Source organism: Prionailurus bengalensis, chromosome C2 (genome assembly GCF_016509475.1).
Source record: "Prionailurus bengalensis isolate Pbe53 chromosome C2, Fcat_Pben_1.1_paternal_pri, whole genome shotgun sequence".
Taxonomy (NCBI): Eukaryota; Metazoa; Chordata; class Mammalia; order Carnivora; family Felidae; genus Prionailurus; species Prionailurus bengalensis.
Window position 1 is genome coordinate 70,496,928 of NC_057350.1, and position 18,384 is coordinate 70,515,311.

The following is an 18,384-nucleotide window of genomic DNA, read 5'->3' on the forward strand; positions in this document are numbered from 1 at the left end:
TAGAATTACCATATGATCCAGGAATTCCACATCCAGGTATACACCCAAAAGAATCAAAAGCAGGGACTCAAGGAGCTACTTGCGCACCCATATTCAGAGCAGCACTATTCACAAAAGTCAAAAGATGGAAGCTCTGGTGTCCATCAGTGGATGCATGGGTAAATAAAATGTTCCATACACACTGAATGGAGTATTGTCCAGTCTTTAAAAAGAAGGAAACTCTGGGAGCACCTGCATGGTTCAGTTGGTTCAGCATCCGACTTCAGCTCAGGTCATGGTCTCACGGTTTGGGAGTTCGAGCCCCACATTGGTCTCTGTGCTGACAGCTCAGAGCCTGAAGCCTGCTTCAGATTCTGTCTCTCTCTCTCTCTCTCTCTCTCTCTCTCTCTCTCTCTCTCTCCCTGCCCCTTACCCCACTCACTCTCTGTCATTCTCTGTCTCTCAAAAATAAATAAATGTTAAAAAAAAATAAAAATATATAAAAAGAAGGAAAATCCAACACATGATACAACATGAATAAACTTTGGAGACATCATGTTGTGTGAACTCAACTAGTCACAAAAGAGCAAATACTGGATGGTTCCAGTTATAGGAGGTACCTAGAAGAGTCAAATTCACTGAGACAGAAAGAAGAATAGTGGTTATGAGCAGCTGGAAGGAGAGGAGGAATGGGGAGTTAGTGTTTAATGGGTACAGAGTTTCAGTTTTGCAAGATGAGAAAAGTCCTGGAGATGGATGGTGCTGATGGTTGCACAACCAAGGGAGTGTTATTACTTAATGCTACTGAACTATATACTTAAAAATGGTTAAAATGGTGTTAAAAAAAAACCAAAAAAACAAAAAAATAAACAAAAAAAAACAAGCGTTGGTCCTGGGTGCTTCTGCCTTTCGACCCAAAACCTGTCTAGGCTTTTCTCTACCCAGCTATGTAAGACTTCTGTGTCCCTTTTCCTTTCCTCCCCAGTTTCTTCCTGGCTCCAGCTGAGTGCCTGGAGAAGCTATAAGGAAACACCTCTTTGCTTAGCAAAACCTAGCCCAGGAGGTGAGCCCTATGAGCAGATGTCCTGGAGGAAAGGGGCAGGGGCCCAAAGTGGCCATCGCTTATTCACAGGGAGTGCTCTCCCGTAGAGTCTCCTGATGATTTCTGCTATCATCACCCAGCTGCCCTCAGGAACAGCTTACCCAGGCTGTGGTGTGCAGGTCTAGAACAGTGGAGAAAACCTGGGCTCTGGAGACACACCTCACCAGCAGCCTGAAGATGCTGAGCAGGTCTGTGATACTATTGACTTACATTAAGTTTGTAGTCAAGTCATAAAAATACCTGACATTTATTGAGCCTTCCTATGGGCCAGGTTTCTAGGTTAGTGCTTTAACACGAGTAACAATAATCTTTTCTCATTTTATAGACAAGGAAGGTCAGTCTTAGAAAGATTAGGTGACTTGCCTGAAGTCACATAGCTCACGAGTGGAGGACCTTGATTTGAAGGCAGGTCTGTCAATTTCCCAGGGTCTCACTCTTTAAGTATGCTCTATACCCCCCCAGGTCTGAAGGCATTTGTGACAGGTACTCAAATTCACTGACCTTCCATCTGACAAGGCTCCCCTTTATGCAACCAATCTAGCTGGATGAGAATTTGGAGAGAGATGGCCACGCATCCTGCTCTCTCACTCTCCCTTCGCCTCTGGCCTCATGTGCTCCCTTCCCTAGAGGTAGTAGCAACAGACAGATTTTCTCCTGTGGGTTCTTTGCCCGCTAGAAAGATCTTGGTGTCCCTGGCTAGAGCAGAAAAACTCTCACCAGCCCTGTGGATCGTAGGCGGAACTGGGTCCAATTAGGGACCTGATAGGGGCTGGCCTAACCCTGGAGCTGGTCCAGGCTGTCCAACAGATTTTCTGCAGGGATGGGAACTTCCTGCACTTTCTGCTGCCAGGAACCAAAATGAGCCTTTCCTATCCCCTCTGCTGTCAGAGACTAAAAGCTTCCTTCTGCCTGCAGACTAGAGAGTCCACTAAAAGTCTCTCTCTTAGTTTTCAGTGTAATTCTGCATTAAGAGAAGCTACTTCAGGTTTTAGTTGACTCCATAATGCCTACCACGGGGATTCACCATGGGAAGCTAAAAAATAATTGTCACCAGACATTTCCCTTCAGGTATGAAGTGACATATTAAAACTATAGTCTCTGGTCTACACTCCTACTCTGTTTGGGTGTCTGTAACTGACCTGCTATGAGGGAGCCACCCTGGAATTCAGAACTCATTTTCTTCTAGAACAAAATTATACCCCGGAGAAGGATGAATGGCAGTGGGAAGAGTTTTCCATACAAAATTGTATTTAAGAGTAACATAGCTGAGGGGCACCTGGGTGGCTCAGGCGGGTAAGCATATGACTCATGGTTTTGGCTCAGGTCATGATCTCATGGTTCGGTGTGTGGGGTCGAGCCCCACATCAGGCCCTGAGCTGACAGCATGGTGCCTTTGTGGGATTCCCTCTCTTTCCCTCACTCTCTGCCCCTCCCCTCCCTCTCTCTCTCAAAATAAAGAAATAAACTTATGAAAAAAGAGTAACAGAGTTGAATATAGTATGTTTGCAGTGAAAAATGATGGCAAGGTTGTTTTTATTAACTGAAACCAAAAAATAGTGCATTTGCATGAGAAATGTAACTAACTTGAGTGCTGATACTTCTTGAAGAAAAGTGTGTTTTAAGACAGGTGGAGATGCATTGGGAGAGATTCTAAAAGGAGGTCCTAGTCACTTTTCAGAATTATAAAAAATTAGAATTAAAATTTTTTCTTTTTGTAATTGAATAAAAGTCCTTGATTAGATTTCATTTCGCTTCAGAACATAGGCTTTTATGGATTCTCGGAATCTTAGAATTGAAAAGCACAATAATGGTCCTCTGATTCACTCTTTCCCTAATATAGGGACCCCATTCTACACGCCTCTGATACTCAGCCAAGCATTACTTGAGTGCTCCCCAGGACTGGGAGCTCATTACTTCTAGAAGAAGCCTACTGGATTTTAGTACAGTTCTAATGGTGAGAAATTCCTCTTACTTAGTGCTGAAACCCAGATGCTTCCTGCCCATCCCTCCTGCTAGTCTCCTTCCTCCAGTCCCCCACTTGAAACCTACCAGTCCTAACTCTCATGCTCCATCTCCTGATTCTTATCTAGAACAGACTAATTTAATTTGCATATAAAATGTTAGACACTTCTTTCCTAAGGTACAGTTTAATAAAAGCCTAGTAACTTTTCTGTACTCTTTTACTGAATCCGTGGGGGCAGCACAAAACATCTTGGATTAACTTCAACAACCTTCATTTGTTTACAGTGATTATTTGTGTGTGTGGTTTTAAATCCTCCTCACCATCCTTGGATTTAGGAACATCCAGCCATCCAGCTTTACTTCAGGTGCCCCAAAGCCCCTCATGCTTGGGAGACCTGGTCCCCTGCTCTCTGGGCACAGCTCAGAGGCAACTGAATTGCACTCTGAGGCTCTCTGCTGGCTTGTCTTTTTTCCTGGTTATTCCCTACCGTCATTCATGCCTTCATCCCTATCTGAATTATCTGTAGGATCCCCTCCAGTTCTAAAGATGTCTGGTTTTTTCTTTCCATATTGGGTAATCATCTTTGATAACCTAAGGCAATCATCCCATATTTTTCTCAGAAATGTACTTGCACATCTTTGAGGAAACAGGCGAGGGTTTGGCTCTCGGGGAGACAGGCCAGGAAGAGGACAGGGTGTAGAATTAGGGAGAGTCACTTTATCTTAGTTTCCATATCTATGCAAAGGGAAGCTGACAAAAAAATACCTATCTTACAGAGTTGCTGGAAGACTCAAAGGTGGCAGTGTTATTAAGTAAAAGTACTTTTTTATTTTAGATTTTTTAAAAGTAATCTCTACACCCAACCTGGGCCTCGAACCCACGGCCCCGAAATCAAGAGTCGCAGTCTCTACTGACTGAACGAGCCAGATGCCAAGAGTGGTTTTAACTGTAAAGTTGAGGGACACATGGGTGGCTCAGTCAGTTGAGCATCTGACTTTGGCTCAGGTCATGATCTCACAGTTCGAGGGTTCAAGCCCCACACTGTGCAGAGCCTGCTTCAGATTTTCTGTCTCCCTTGCTCTCTTCCCCTCCCCACTCATGCTCTGGCTCTCTCAAAAGTAAACATTAAACACATTAAAAAATAAATAAGTAAATAAAAGAAACTGTAAAGTTGGTGATACAGTTGTGTACATAGGTGGTTTAGAATGAAACATGGATGGCTTGGCTACCATGAGGCTTTGCAGCATATGTAGCAGGCCATAAGGTGAATGATGACAGGTGCGGAGAGACTACAAGTCTTGACGTGAAAGACCTGGGTCTGAATCCCAGCTTAGCCCCTGAGTAGCTCATGACCTTAGGCAAGATCCTGAAAGTCAATAAAAAGGAGCAACAGTACTTGCTTCCCTTGAATTAGACTTCCCCGCCTAGGTACATCTCACTAGAGGTCAATTAATGTTCATCTCCCTGCCTGCCCTTTGTCCCAATGCTGATAACCCCATAGCAGTGACTCTAGGGCTTTTCCAGCCTGAATGCATGCCAGGGCTATTCACAAGGACAAGGTTTTGTTTCTAGTTTCATCCACAGGTTCTGCAGAGGCCCCCACACTGTCTCTAGTCTGTATCCCCTTTCCCTCAGTTTCTATTCCTGGCCTATCCCAGGCCCTTTCAGCAAGCTACTAACAGTAGGTCTGTCTGGCTCTATGATTTCCCCCCAAATAATGGTTTATTCCTGTCTTCTTTCTTTTACCTTTGACCCAGAGAGTTGAGATCATATTTGATAATAATTGAACTGAAAATTAAAGTTATTCCCTGGCTTGCACCTGCCAGTGACATATTCTCTTTCAATGATTAACTCAGGTCATTGAAGGAGGCATTCGGATCACACTGTAGAGATGGGCCGACCTGCGTGATGGAGGGCAGTGTGAGACCTTGAGTGTCAGGGTGGGTGTGGGTGTATCATTCCTCAATGGGATGGGCCAGAAATGTCTCAGTGGTTATTGACCAACAATCTGGGAGCCCTCAAAGGATGCAATTGCAGGAAGAGGGAGATGTAGGGGCCATCCAGTCCCACTCCCCACCCCCCACTTTCTTTTAAAAGAGTAAAAGAGAGCAAGGCCTACTTGGTTCTTGGTGAGATGTAGGCCCCAGGTTCATTATGTTCCCCATCCCCTAAAAACTGTAGTGGAAACTGGTGTAAGCTTTAGCAGGAGCCCGAGGATGGGAACAAGGAGTAATGTTCTGATGTTAGGAGTTTTGACCGAAGAAGTCTTCGCATTCCTGTTTCCTGGGAAGTCTTCTCTGGGGACACATGGGCCAAGTACATCTCATTTATTTGGAATGGTTGAAAACTCAGAAATATAAGGATGGGCAGTGTCTCCCACATTCCTCTTATTATTCAAATCTTTAATAAACTGACCCGAGGGGCACCTGGGTGGCTCAGTCGGTTAAGTGTCCGACTTAGGCTCAGGTCATGGTCTCACAGTTTCTGAGTTCAAGCCCCGTGTTGGGCTCTGTGCCGACAGCTCAGAGCCGGGAGCCTGCTTTGGATTCTGTGTCTCCCTTTCTCTCTGCCCCTCCCCTGCTGATGCTCTGTCTCTCAAAAATAAATAAACATTAAACAACTTTTTTAAATAAATAAACTGACCTGAGCTACATCAAGGCAAAATCCACTTTGCATTTGATGCCTGAGAAACCTCTGCATGGCTGCCGTGAGTCTACAAGCAGCTGCTCCTGCATCGGGGGCAGGGAGGTGGGAGGACCGCGTCGAAGTGCCAGTGCCGTCCCGTGAAGTGTCCCGTGAAGGCAATGGTGAGCCTTCCTGAACTGGAACTCAGCCACAGCGATAGACTGGCACTTGTTACTGCCCTACTTCAGGAACACTTTGACCTACTTACAAGTAAGCATTTCTGGATGCAGATAAAACCTGGAAGGGTTTGTTTTTAGCAACTCCAGCATCAGGCATCTTTCACTTTGATAAATAGCTTGTCTCCTCCAGAGCACAGGCAGCCACTCAGCACAGATCTTCAGGAAGCCGGCCTGGCTGCCCGCCGCTCTACCTCCCTGTCCCCATGGAACAGGAAGCATTGGCTGTTCTAGGGAGACACCTGGGTCCTCAGTGAAATGCCACTGACTTCCTCAATACTGCTTAGACCTCTCCCCCACCTGGGGCCTGGTTCAGACGGGAGAGTGATGGGTGAGACTTCCTTCCTGGGAAAACAAAGAGGATGATTGACGGGATATGCTGGGGCTTAAGGTTCTTGAGTGTAAGTGAGTCAGAAGAAAGAGGCAGACATGTGTCAGGTGGGCAAGCACGGAGGAACCCATTTACACGTATAAGATGAGCTCAGTGATGGTTTCATCACTGGAGTCTCGGAGCTTTCACCAGGTGGGGGGGTTAGACCACACTAAATGGGGAAGAGGGTACTGCATATAAGGCTGGCAGTCATGCCTTTTCTGTAGACACTACTATTAAAATAGCACATATTGCCAGGGAATAGTTACCCATGCAGACACTGTATAGTTTTGTAAGATATATCTGGAGTTCAAATTAAATATAGTAAAGCACACCTTCCACCCCCATTCTCTAATCTGAAGTGTTTCTGGTAACTGATGATGATTATCTCAGTTCCTCTTTTTCACCTAAAGACAAAACCTCTACCTATTCTCAGTCCTGGTCTATCTCCAGTTTCCTTTTTCTGCCACAAAACAATTAAACAAACTGATTCTCCCAGAACTCACCCAGTTTTTGTTTTGTTTTGTTTTTTCATATTTGCTCAAAGTACATGTCTTATTCAATTTGTATTTCTCATAAATTTCCCAAATTCCTGTATACAGTTTAGCTAAGTGACTCATAGACAGTAGATGTTCAAAAACCAACCATTTGTTAAATAAACAGTAAGAAGCTTAGAGTTTTAAGCCACAGTCATCCACTGAAGCCAGGAATGGGTAATTTGGGAAAAATTATGAGCCACCCTGGCATCAGCAATCAGGCAGTTCACAGGTCAGAAGTCCACAGAGGGAAGATGAGGATAGGGACCTGCAATTAGCAACTGGAGAAAGTAACAGGCCACAGAAGAATGAGTGAAGATGCCAGTTGTCAGAGTTTGAGAAAGTGAAAACATCTGAGTCCCGTTGCTCCCTAAACTCTGTATCAACCGTTGAGGAAGTAGTCCCAGGGTGTAGGTGGCCTTGAGCCCCAAGGTCAGTGGTTCTTAGCCCTGACTGGACACTGACATCTTCTGCGGAGCTTTAAAAAACTATCGATCTGAATCTGGATCGGAATCCAGAAGTTCCAGAATCCATCGGAATGGGTGCTAGAAGTGTCACTGCTGGGGGAGGAAAAGGCAGGTACAGGACTATCTGGGGGTGGGGGCGGGAGGAAAGCAGGGCCTGTTTCCACATTCACCCGGAGCCCCAGTGCAGCCCTCTCTGAGCCTGTTCAGGTATGTTTTCTAGAAGTTGTGCATGTACTTGTCACAGGGGTCTCTAGGCCTGAGGTGGGGCACAGTTGCTATTCCCTATGTCTCTGCGCTGAGCTCTCACTAAGAAATGTGGGGAAGTGCTATGAATTTGAAAACCTCTATGCCTGTAAAGCTGAAGAGAAGAAGCCTAAAGGAAAAAATTGGACATATGTCTGTTGGTGGAAAAGGCAGATGCCTGAGGTCATGGTCCAGTGTCATCCTGTGGCTGACATGGGGGAGAGGGCAGTCCCTTCAGTCTCCAGTATCAGGCCCCCATTATGGTGTACTGGGCCCAGTATGTCTGCAGGTTGAGACCAGCAGGAATTCTTTGGGGTTCACTGGGGGCAGAGTGGAGACGAGACATAAAGCGGACACACAGGTAGGTAGAAAGGCTAATTCGTGCAAAATGGACTTTGGAGGAGGCCTCACGATAGAAGCTGCCAAATAAGAATAAATAAACTCTGCCAAATAAACTCTGCCAAATAAGAATGAGGCTCAGCCATCTGTTTGGAAATAAGAACACTCTAAAGATATTGCTATAGCTCAGGGATTCTTAGCCTGCACCTTGGGAGTGGATGGACAGGTGTTTGAAAACCCAGAGATTAAAGATGTTCACCTGTCTTCTGCAAAAAGAAGTTTATCTGGGTGTGCAAAGTCCAGGGCTCAGCAAGCCTGTGAGAAAAATTGTATCCAGTTATTCAGGTAATATTATCAAGCCTCTCCCCAACTTGTCTGTCTGTCTTTCTCTCTGTCTCTCCTCTCTATCACTGTCTCTAGCTCTGTTATATCTCTCCTCCATGTTGACTCAGGCAGCTTCTTCCTATGTGGTTATGGGCAGATGGTCTCCAGCTGCTTTAGGTCAATATTCCATCAACTTAGGAGGACACTTGTTGGTCTGAGCACTGGGTGTTGTATGGAAACCAACTTGACAAATTATATTATAAAATACATAAATAAAATAATAAAAAAATAATATTCCACCAACTTAGAAATCTTGTGAGAAGAGATTGCTGCCTTCCTTGTACTTCTTGCTAGGTGCTCACCGTTTATGCTCATTGGCTAAAATTGGGTCATGTGTTAAATTTGAACCAATCCCTGTGACTGACTGACTGGCAAAGCCCAGGTCATAGGGTCATCCTTGAAGTGGAGGGTGGACGGGGAATGATGTCAGCTCTACCCAAAAACATGGTCTGAGAAGGGATGAGGGCTACTTCCTCTAAGAAAAATCAAGATGCTATTACAAAAAGAAGGGAGCACAGGTTGCAAACACATGGGGGGGAAATTCTCTATGCTATTAATTCTCAAAGTGTGGCCCCTGTACCAACATCAGCATCCCCTGGGAACCTGTAGAAATGCAGATCCTCAGGCCCCACTCCAGACCTACTCAATCAGAAACTCTGGGAGTGGAGCCAGATCATCCACTTTTTTTTTTTGGTTTTTTTTTTGGGTTTTTTTTTAATGTTTATTTATTTTTGAGACAGAGAGAGACAGAGCATGAACAGGGGAGGGGCAGAGAGAGAGGGAGACACAGAATCTGAAACAGGCTTCAGGCTCTGAGCTGTCAGCACAGAGCCTGACGCGGGGCTCGAACTCACGGACCGTGAGATCATGACCTGAGCTGAAGTCAGACGCTTAACCGACCAAGCCACCCAGGCGCCCCATCCACGTTTTAACTCACCCTCCAGGTAATTCTGAGGCACACTCAAGTCTGGAAACTAATACATTACTGGTTCTCAAACTATGCTGCATGTTACAAACACCTGGGGAACTGTTAAAAATACTGATGCCGAGGGGCACCTGGGTGGCTCAGTCGCCGAAGTGTCCAACTCTTGATTTCGGCTCAGGTCATGATCTCAGGTTCATGGGTTTGAGCCCCTCATTGGGCTTCCATGCTGATAGTGTGGGGCCTGCTTGGGATTCTCTCTCTCTCTCTCTCTCTCTCTCTCTCTCTCTCTCTCCCCTCCTCTGCTTGTGCTCTCTCACTCTGTCTCTCAACATAAAAAAAAACAAAAAACCTTTAGGGGCACCAGCATGGTTCAATAGGTTGAGTGTCTGATTCTTGATTTCGGCTCAGGTCATGATCCTAGGGTCGTGGGATCAAGCTCTGAATCGGGCTCCCTGCTGAGCGTGGATTCTGCTTAAGATTCTCTCTCTCTCTCTCTCTCTCTCTCTCTCTCTCTGTCTCCCTCTCTCTCTCCCTCTGCCCCTCTACCCTGCTTGCTCTCTCTCTTTCTCTAAAATAATAATTAAAAAAAAATACTGATGCCTAGATGCACCCAAAGTGAATTAATCTGAGGATGTGAGGACGATCTGGCTGTGGTCACCCCATTGATCACCAGGGTTGATTCTCGGCTGTTCTGGCTGGCTAGGCCAGTGTCCCCTTCCTTCCTCACCATTCCACATGCATCCCTCCCACAGCTGAGTGCTTGGTTGAAGTGGACGGCCTTCCTGATAGAGGAGGACCTGTTCTTCAGTCAAGGGTATATGAGTAGCTGTGCCCCCCCCCCCTGCTAGAATCTCTAAAGAAGCTCTCAAGTCCATTGTAGAAGAACATAGGGCAGTCAGTCTTCTGAGACTCCAGACACATCCAAAGGAGGTGCTGCATGTGGCTGTCTGCCTTTCTTTAGAAAAAAAAAAAAAAAAAAGTGAAAAGAGTGAATCAATCCGAATCTCCAGGGGGTGAGGGAGGAAGACCTAGGGCATCAATTCTTAAATTTTGTTCTGCCCTGGAATCACCTGTGGAGACTTAAAAACAAAGAACAAAAACAAAAAAAACTAATGCCTAGAATTTTTTTATCTTAATTCCAGTATCATTAACATACAGCATTATATTAGTTTCAGGTGTACAATATAGTGATTCAGCACTCTAATACAACACCCAGTGCTCATCATGGCAAGTGAACTCTTTAATCACCATCACCTATTTCACCCATCCCCCCACCTCCCTTCTGGTAATCATCCCTTTGTCCTCTACAGCTAAGAGTCTGGGTTTTTTTTGTTTGTTTGCCTCATTTTGCTGTTTGTTCATTTGTTTCTTAAATTCGACATAAGTGAAATCATATGGTGTCATTCTCTGACTTATTTCACTTAGCATTTTACTCTCTAGATCCATTCATGTTGTTGCAAATGGCAAGATTTCATTCTTTCTTATGGCTGAGTAATATTCCACTATACACAGATACCACATCTTCTGTATTCATCCATCAATGGACACTTGGACTGCTTCCATAATTTGGCTATTGTAAATAATGCCACTATAAACATAGGGATGCATATATCTTTTTTGAATTAGTGTTTTTGTATTCTTTGGGTAAATACCCAGTGGTGGAATTACTCAGTATTTTTACTTTTTAGTTTTTTGAGGAATCTCCTTACTGTTTTCCACATTGGTTGCACCAATTTGCATTTCCACTAATTTGCATTCCCACTAGCAAGGCACCAGCGTTCCTTTTTCTCCACATTTTCTCCAATACTTGTTGTTTCTTGTGTTTTTCTTCTCTTTTTTTTAAGTTCATGTATCTATTTTAAGAGAAAGAGTGTGAGTGGGGAGAGGCAGAAAGAGAAGGAGAGAGAGAGAATCCCCAACAGGCTCCACACTGATAGCAATGAGGCCTATGTGGGACTTGAACCCATGAACTGTGAGATCATGACCTGAGCCAAAATCAAGAGTTGGACACTTAACTGACTGAGCCACCCAGGAGCCCCTCTTGTGTTTTTCTTTTTAGCCATTCTGACAGCTGTGAGGTGATATCTCATTATGTTTTTGATTCACATTTCCTTGATGATAAGTGATGTTGAACATCTTTTCATGTGTCTGTTGGCATCTGTCTCCTTTGGAGAAATGTTTGTTCGTGACTTCCGCCCATTTTTAATTGGATTATTTGTGGGGTTTTTGATGTTGAGTTATAGAAGTTCTTTATATATTTTGGATACTGACCCCTTATTGGTTATATTGTTTGCAAATATCTTCTCCCATTCAGTAGGTTGTCTTTATTTCGTTGATTGTTTCCTTTGCTGTGCAGAAACTTTTTTTTTTAAGTTTATTTATTTATTTTGAGAGAGGATGCAAGCAGGGGAAGGGCAGAGAGAAAGAATCCCAAGCAGGCCCCAAATTGTCAGCACAGAGCCCAATGTGAGGCTCAGTCCCACAAATGGTGAGATCATGACCTGAGCCAAAACTGAGAGTCAGAGGCTTAACTGACTGAACCACCCGGCTGCTCCAGAAGCTTTTTATTTTGATGTAGTCCCAATAGATTATTTTTGCTTTTGCTTCCCTTGCCTCAGGAGACATATCTAGAAAAATGTAGCTACAGCCAATGTCAAAGAAATTATTGCCTATGCTCTCCTCTAGGATTTTCATGGTTTTAAGTCTCACATTTAGGTCTTTAATCCATTTTGACTTTATTCTTGTGTATAGTGTAAGAAAGTGGTTCAATTTTATTATTTTTGGGTGTAGCTGTCCAGTTTTCCCATTTCATCATTTGTTGAAGAGACTGTCTTTTTCCCATTGTATATTCTTGCCTATTTTGGTGAAGATTAATTGACCATATAGTCATAGGTTTATTTCTGGGCTTCTATTCTGTTCCACTGATCTATGTATCTATTTTTGTGTCACTACCATATTGTTTTGATTACTACAGCTTTGTAGTATGTCTTAAAATCTGGGGTTGTGATACTTCCAGTTTTTTTGTTCTTTTTCAAGATTGCTTTGGCTATTCATGGTCTTTTGTGGTTCCTTAAAAATTTTAGGATTATTTGTTCCAGTTCTGTGAAAAATGCTATTGGTATTTTGATAGGAATTATATTAAATCTGGATTGCTTTGGATAGTTTGGACATTTTAACAATATTTGTTTTCCCAATCCATGAGCATGGAATATCTTTCCATTTGTTTGTGTCATCTTCCATTTCTTTTATTAATGTTTTATAGTTTTCAGAGCACAGGCCTTTTTGGTTAAGTTTATTCCTAGGTATTTCAGTATTTTTGGAACAATTCTAAATCACACTGTTTTCTTAATTCTCTCTCTGCTACTTCATTATTAGTGTATAGAAATGCAACAGATATCTGTATATTGATTTTGTATCCTGCAACCTTACCAAATTCATTTGTCAGTTCTAGCAGTTTTTTTGTGGAGTCTCCAGGGTTTTCTACATATAGTATCATGTCATCTGAAAATAATGAAACTTTTACTTCTTCCTTACCAATTTGGATGCATTTTATTTCTTTTTCTTGTCTGATTGCTGTGGCTAGGATTTCTGGTACTATGTTGAATAAAAGTGATGAGAGAGGACATCTTTGTCTTGTTCTTGATATTAGGGAGAAAGCTTCTAGTTTTTCACCATTGAGTATGATGTTAGCTGTGAGCTTTTCATACATGAATGCCTAGAATTTTTGAAAGCTTCTCTGATGATTCTATAGGCACCAGTGTTTAATAACTATTTCCCTACCATCCCCTTTAAATTGTCCTGAGGACATTGCCATAAAACATATAGATGAAGTTTAGAAGAAGCAGGCATCTATTTTCTTAAATCCCTCAACTCATAACTTGGTCAGAGGGGCACCTGGGTGGCTCAGTCGGTTAAGCAACCAACTTCAGCTCAGGTCATGATCTCATGGTTTGTGGGGTTGAGCCCCACATTGGGCTCTGTGCTGACAGCTCAGAGCCTGGAGCCTGCTTCTGATTCTGTGTTTTCCTCTCTCTCTCTCTGCCCCTCCCTCTGCTTGCAGTCTGCCTCTCTCTCTCCAAAAAATAAACATTAATTTTTAAAAAAAAAACTTAGGTATCTGATGTTGATTCCCTTTTCTTTCACATTCTTGGTGAGTCTGTCTTAACAGCTAGCTCCACAGGGCTGGGATTGGTTTTGTTCACCAATGTAGACCCACTACCTAGAACAGAGCCTGGCACATAGTAGGCATTCAGTAAGTACTTGCTGAATTATTGAATAGGTCTGCAATCTGTCTCAGTTGTGTTCAAGACTTTCTTGTCAGGTTGTAGACATCACTGGTGTACTGAGGCTGGCATTACTGGTTACTGAGTTATTGGTGCCTAACCCCAGAATGAATCTCCATTGGATGTGTTGACTTTATCAACTTAAGATGGGTTAGTGTTCCTAATGGTTTTACATCTTTATGTTGATAATAGGATGGATCCTGGGTTATAAGGACCAGTAGAAATATGCCTGATGGATTCTTTTCTTGGAGACTAAGACTACTTTAGGGCCTACTCATGCTCTGATTTCTGAAGTAAAGGCTGGGTCTCCCACAAACATCTAACTCAAGCCAGTTTCTGCAAGATGATGTCATCAGCCTCTCGCAAAGGATTATGACAGAAAAGTGATCAAGGTAACCTGAACACAAAGGCCCAGAAGGAAGATTTAACTGAAAAAGTGTTTACCAAGCAATTTTGAAACATCTTTCAATTTCTGTCAGAATGCCTGAGAAGTATCCAGAGAGGTGGATTAGGTAGATAGACCAAATATAGACTATCGTATCATAGCCCCATGCAGTGGATCACAAGCAAATAAAGCTCACTTTATTAGAAGGGCTGAGGTCCTGGCCAATTATCTGTACTGGAAAGGACAGCAAAGTGGGTTTTGTCTTAAGAGAGAACTAGACAACAGTATGTGTTGGTGGCCACAGGTCAGAACTGGAATCCAGGATAACTATGATCCTGAAGTCATTCAGGCTGGCAAGCTGAGACTGACCAATAGGATGATCAGTGAATCAGGAATCTGGGGTGCAGGCTGCATGAGCAATTTGAACTTTTATTTCTCTGTTTTGTATGTGGATTACCAGGGGCATATTTCCTGCTCAACGATGAGATTCTTATATAACCCTTGCCAGGAGAAGCTATCAAGGAAATGGCAGTGGCAAAACTAGAAGTTAGATTCTGACTCTAGGTTCTACTGTTTCTACGGGGTGAAGCTCTTTAGAGTTTCTCTTTAGGCCCAAACCATCAAAGCCTTATCATAGTTCATTCAGCTTCCTCAGTTATAAAAGAGGACCCTTCCTTTTAAGGGGTGTGTGTGTGTGTGTGTGTGTGTGTGTGTATAAATGAGTTAATGTGTACAAAGCAATGAGGAGAGTGCTTGGCACAAATAAATGCTCAATACATGGTAGCCACTGTTACTCATTAAGTGGTGCTGCTGTTATTTACTGAGCATCTACTGGGTTCCAACCATGTGGCAGGTGCTGCAACATTGGATCTAAACATGGTTCAAACTGAGAAATGAAGCCCCAGATCCCAGTCACTTCTAAAAGGCTTGTCCCCTGGCTGTCTTTCTTGCAGGTGGGAATTGGTTACCTGAGTGATCACCTTCTGTTTTTGATTCCTCTCACAGATCTCCCTTTTTTCTGATCAATGGGCCCTCTCTATGAGTGTTGTATGTCTCCAGAAATTCCTTTTTCCTAAATCTGGACACAAGGGGATGGGAGAGGTGACCCGTGAGTGATAAACACAGTGGTTCATAGGAAGGTCCAGTGGATGTGATCCAGGTGGATTTCGCGGAGCGAGTGAGGGATATATGTCCTTAAATATGAAAAATATTTTTAAAGGAAAAGCTTAGGGAAATAAGTAAAGAAATGGTAGACCCATTAGGTGTGGTTGGAGGGATGGGACTCTTAAACATCTAACAGGCATTTGCGTGGACATGTCTTTTAAAATTCTACTGGCAATCCTGTAACATAAGAATTCTTTCTCCTTTTATTTATTTATTTTTTTAAGTTTATTTATTTTTGGGACAGAGAGAGACAGAGCATGAACGGGGGAGGGGCAGAGAGAGAGGGAGACACAGAATCGGAAGCAGGCTCCAGGCTCTGAGCCATCAGCCCAGAGCCTGACACGGGGCTCAAACTCACGGACCGGGAGATCGTGACCTGGGCGGAAGTCGGCCGGCCCAACCGACTGAGCCACCCAGGCGCCCCTCTCCTTTTATTTTTTAAATGAGGAATTTGATTATCACAAAAGTGAAGGGACTTGCCTAAAGTCAAACGGTTAGCAGGCGACAAAACAGCTTTGAATTTTGGGTTTCATCATTAGGGGCGCGGAGCCTAGAAAAAATTCCGGCGCTATTATCATTATTAGCATTCACTATTGAAAGGAGGGAAAGGGGAGGGTTAAGTGAAGGTGTTTTCAATGCGGAGGGGACGTCCTCCTTCCCAGGCTGAGGGGAAGGAGAGGGTGAATCTGTTAGAGAAAAGGCATTATTGGGTCTTGAGCCTTCTAAATCTGCTCCTGCCCCACCTCCTTGGCCTCATCTGGTTGTATATGTTAAACCGAAGCTGAGGAGAGGAAGCTGCACACGAGGAGAAACACCTGTTGTGTGCCGGAGGCGGGGGTATACCCCAGACCGCCCCCCCCCCCCCCCCCCCCCCCCCCCAGTGCTCGCCCAGGGTCACAGCAGAGCGGCTGGCGGAGACTCCGGCCAACAGCTGGACTTTGGAACTCCGCCCCCTTAGGCCCTCCCTCCAGGCCGGCACCCCGCCCCTCCTCCCCAAGGTGGCTGTGGCTCCCAGAAACAGCGGCGGCCGCGCTGCGGGGAGAGGACGGCGGGCGGGCCGGCCGGGAGGAGGGAGAGAACTGGCTCGCGGCCGCGGCGCTGAAGTTTCCTGCCCGCCGCGCTCCCACCCTCTGCTGGCGGCCCGGGCCATGCCGGAGCGCTGGGGTCGAGCGGCAGCATGAAGGGCGGCGACCGCGCTTACACCCGAGGTCCCTCTTGGGGGTGGCTCTTTGCTGCCAAGTGCTGCTGTTGCCTCCCGTGCAGAGGTGAGTAGCTGTTGGCGTTCTCGCCTTCTTTTAGCAAAGCCCGGGACCGCGGGGCGGTGGGGTGGGCGGGCGTGAGGGAGGGGATGGGAGGGCCGGCCAGGGGGGGTCGCGTCAGTTTCCCTAGCAGAAAGCGGGCTCGCTCGCGGGGAAGTTCGGACTCGGAGGCAGAGCTGCAGTTTGGCAACTCAGTTACTTACTTGTCAGCGACTTTGGATGTCAGGACTCCAGCCTGCCGGGGGGGAGGGGGGATGCGGGGGGATGGGGAGGAGGCCCTCTGGGGCTGTGCGTCCCTGTAGTGGCCGAGTCGCACTTCCCTCATCTCATTTACATATGGATCTCAGCGGAAGGATTAACGAGTGACTCCTAGCTATAGGAATGTATTTGACACTTGTCTCTACACTAGGAACTATTTTTGCCAAGTGACAATTTTCTTTGGGGACTGGAGCGGGCTTTTCTTTGCCTGGGCTTTCGCAGGCCAGCTGGGTGTGCAACTCTGGGCCGAGGTTCGCTCATTAATTAACCAAGAACTCTCTATGTACCCAATTAGGGCTGTATTTAACTATTCTGCTAATTTTAATGTTGTTGAGGAGATTGCGGGAAGCAACTAATTTCTCCAAAATCAGCCTGCAAAGCAAAATGGTGAGAAGGTTCACGGAAAGGTCTATCAGTTGTGGAGCCTCACCTGAAAAAGGAATCCGGCGTTTCCTAGACAGAGTTGACATATGTTTCTAAAACTGTCCCTGACACTTTAACACTTCAGCTTGGAGGGTGGGGGAAGAGAAATTTTGTTTCTGTGTGGTTAGAAGTGAGAATATAGCCTCTCACTGGACATTTGCCATTTTTAAATTTCGCCTATTGGACCTCTTGCCTCCACCCCAATTTACAGTGCCCCAGTCTCCGTCGCCATCCTCATCTGACAAAGTCCGGATGCAGCTTTCTCTCTGAGTTACTGATAAATAAACTTCATTCATCATCATCTATGCCACATACAACAGAGACCTGACACAGTCCTCATCCTGAGCTGATACAAGGCTACAAAAACTAATTAAATCTGAAGGACCTTTTCCCAAGTCATTAAGGTTCATAATGCCAGCATTAGGTTCTCAGTCTCTGCATTTAATTAGAACAGGCTGAAACTGTATGATAGCCAGCTCTAAAAGCCAGAATTCAGACGGAGAAGGAATCTTCGAGGGCCGGGGACCCTCACCAGCATCCAAGCCTAGTTCAGAAACATTCAAAACCAAGGCTGGGAATTGAAGGAAAGGGACATTAGAAAGGAGAGGAAGCAGGAAATGACCAAAGGGAATCTGAGTGGGTGGGATTGCTCTGCAGTCTGGGCTGCTTTCGTGGGGAAGGGTTTCCAAGCAGGATTTCTTGGGAGCCCATTTCCTGTCAAAAGGCAGAATTCGGGAACTTGGGCAGTGCTTTTCTAAAGCTCCTGCAGCTGCCTGCTTGAATCCAGATGTGTGGGAGCCCCAGCTTCCCTGCAGAGGAATTCTCCTGGGGTCTCTCAACCCTTTGCTTTGTGTATTGCCCCGGCTTCCCCTCCAGCTCCCAGGCCCAGGAAGTAGGGGTGGGGCGGGGAGCCCACCTCCTGCCTGCAGGACTGGGAAAGCTGTGGCTGCAGGCTCTGTGGCTGGCAGAGGGGGCGTGAGAGGGAAGGGGGGTGTTGCAGGAGCCAAGCCAGAGGTCCAGGACACCACTGACCCTCAGCTGAAGGTGGAGGGAAGCCAAAGACCCAAGCAGTGAAAGCAGCATAAAAGGAGAAAGGGGGGTAACAGAAGTGGGTGCCTCGTCACTTTCTTCCACTTTACTCCTTACTCTTTCCTAGATGGGAGACATGAGGAAGATGGGAGGGGGAGCTGAGATATCCACCCTTTAAAGAACTCCTGGCCTCAGTGGCAGGGTGGTTATATCTGAGGTATGGGGCACTACCCCGAGGCTCCCTAGGTCTGCTCCAACAGAAAAGAGAGCTCTGCGTCTCCACCCAGACTGGAGGCATCTATTCGGAAGCAGATTGCAAAGATAAGTCTTGTACTGAGCCTGAACAGAGCCCCGAACGCTGTGGGAGAAAGCTCGCCCAGTTGCAACACGGAGCAGGACTGAGGGAAATCTGAG

General features: G+C 45.3%; 1 protein-coding gene across 21 annotated transcripts in view; it reads left to right on the forward strand.

Annotated features, from left to right (window-relative positions):
* Positions 1-18,384, forward strand: part of KALRN (kalirin RhoGEF kinase) — a 677,424-nt gene that overhangs the window by 539,989 nt on the left and 119,051 nt on the right. For 4 of the 21 annotated variants that reach the window (XM_043594384.1, XM_043594385.1, XM_043594386.1 and 1 more), the window contains exon 1: positions 15,985-16,266. The exons of 14 other annotated variants lie outside the window; for them this stretch is intronic. In XM_043594384.1, the coding sequence (XP_043450319.1) occupies positions 16,179-16,266 (88 nt within the window). In that variant the 5' untranslated portion in view covers positions 15,985-16,178. Of the gene's footprint in view, positions 1-15,969; positions 16,267-18,384 lie in introns of those variants that run through there. 3 more of the 21 variants (XM_043594380.1, XM_043594381.1, XM_043594382.1) reach the window with 2 other exon arrangements.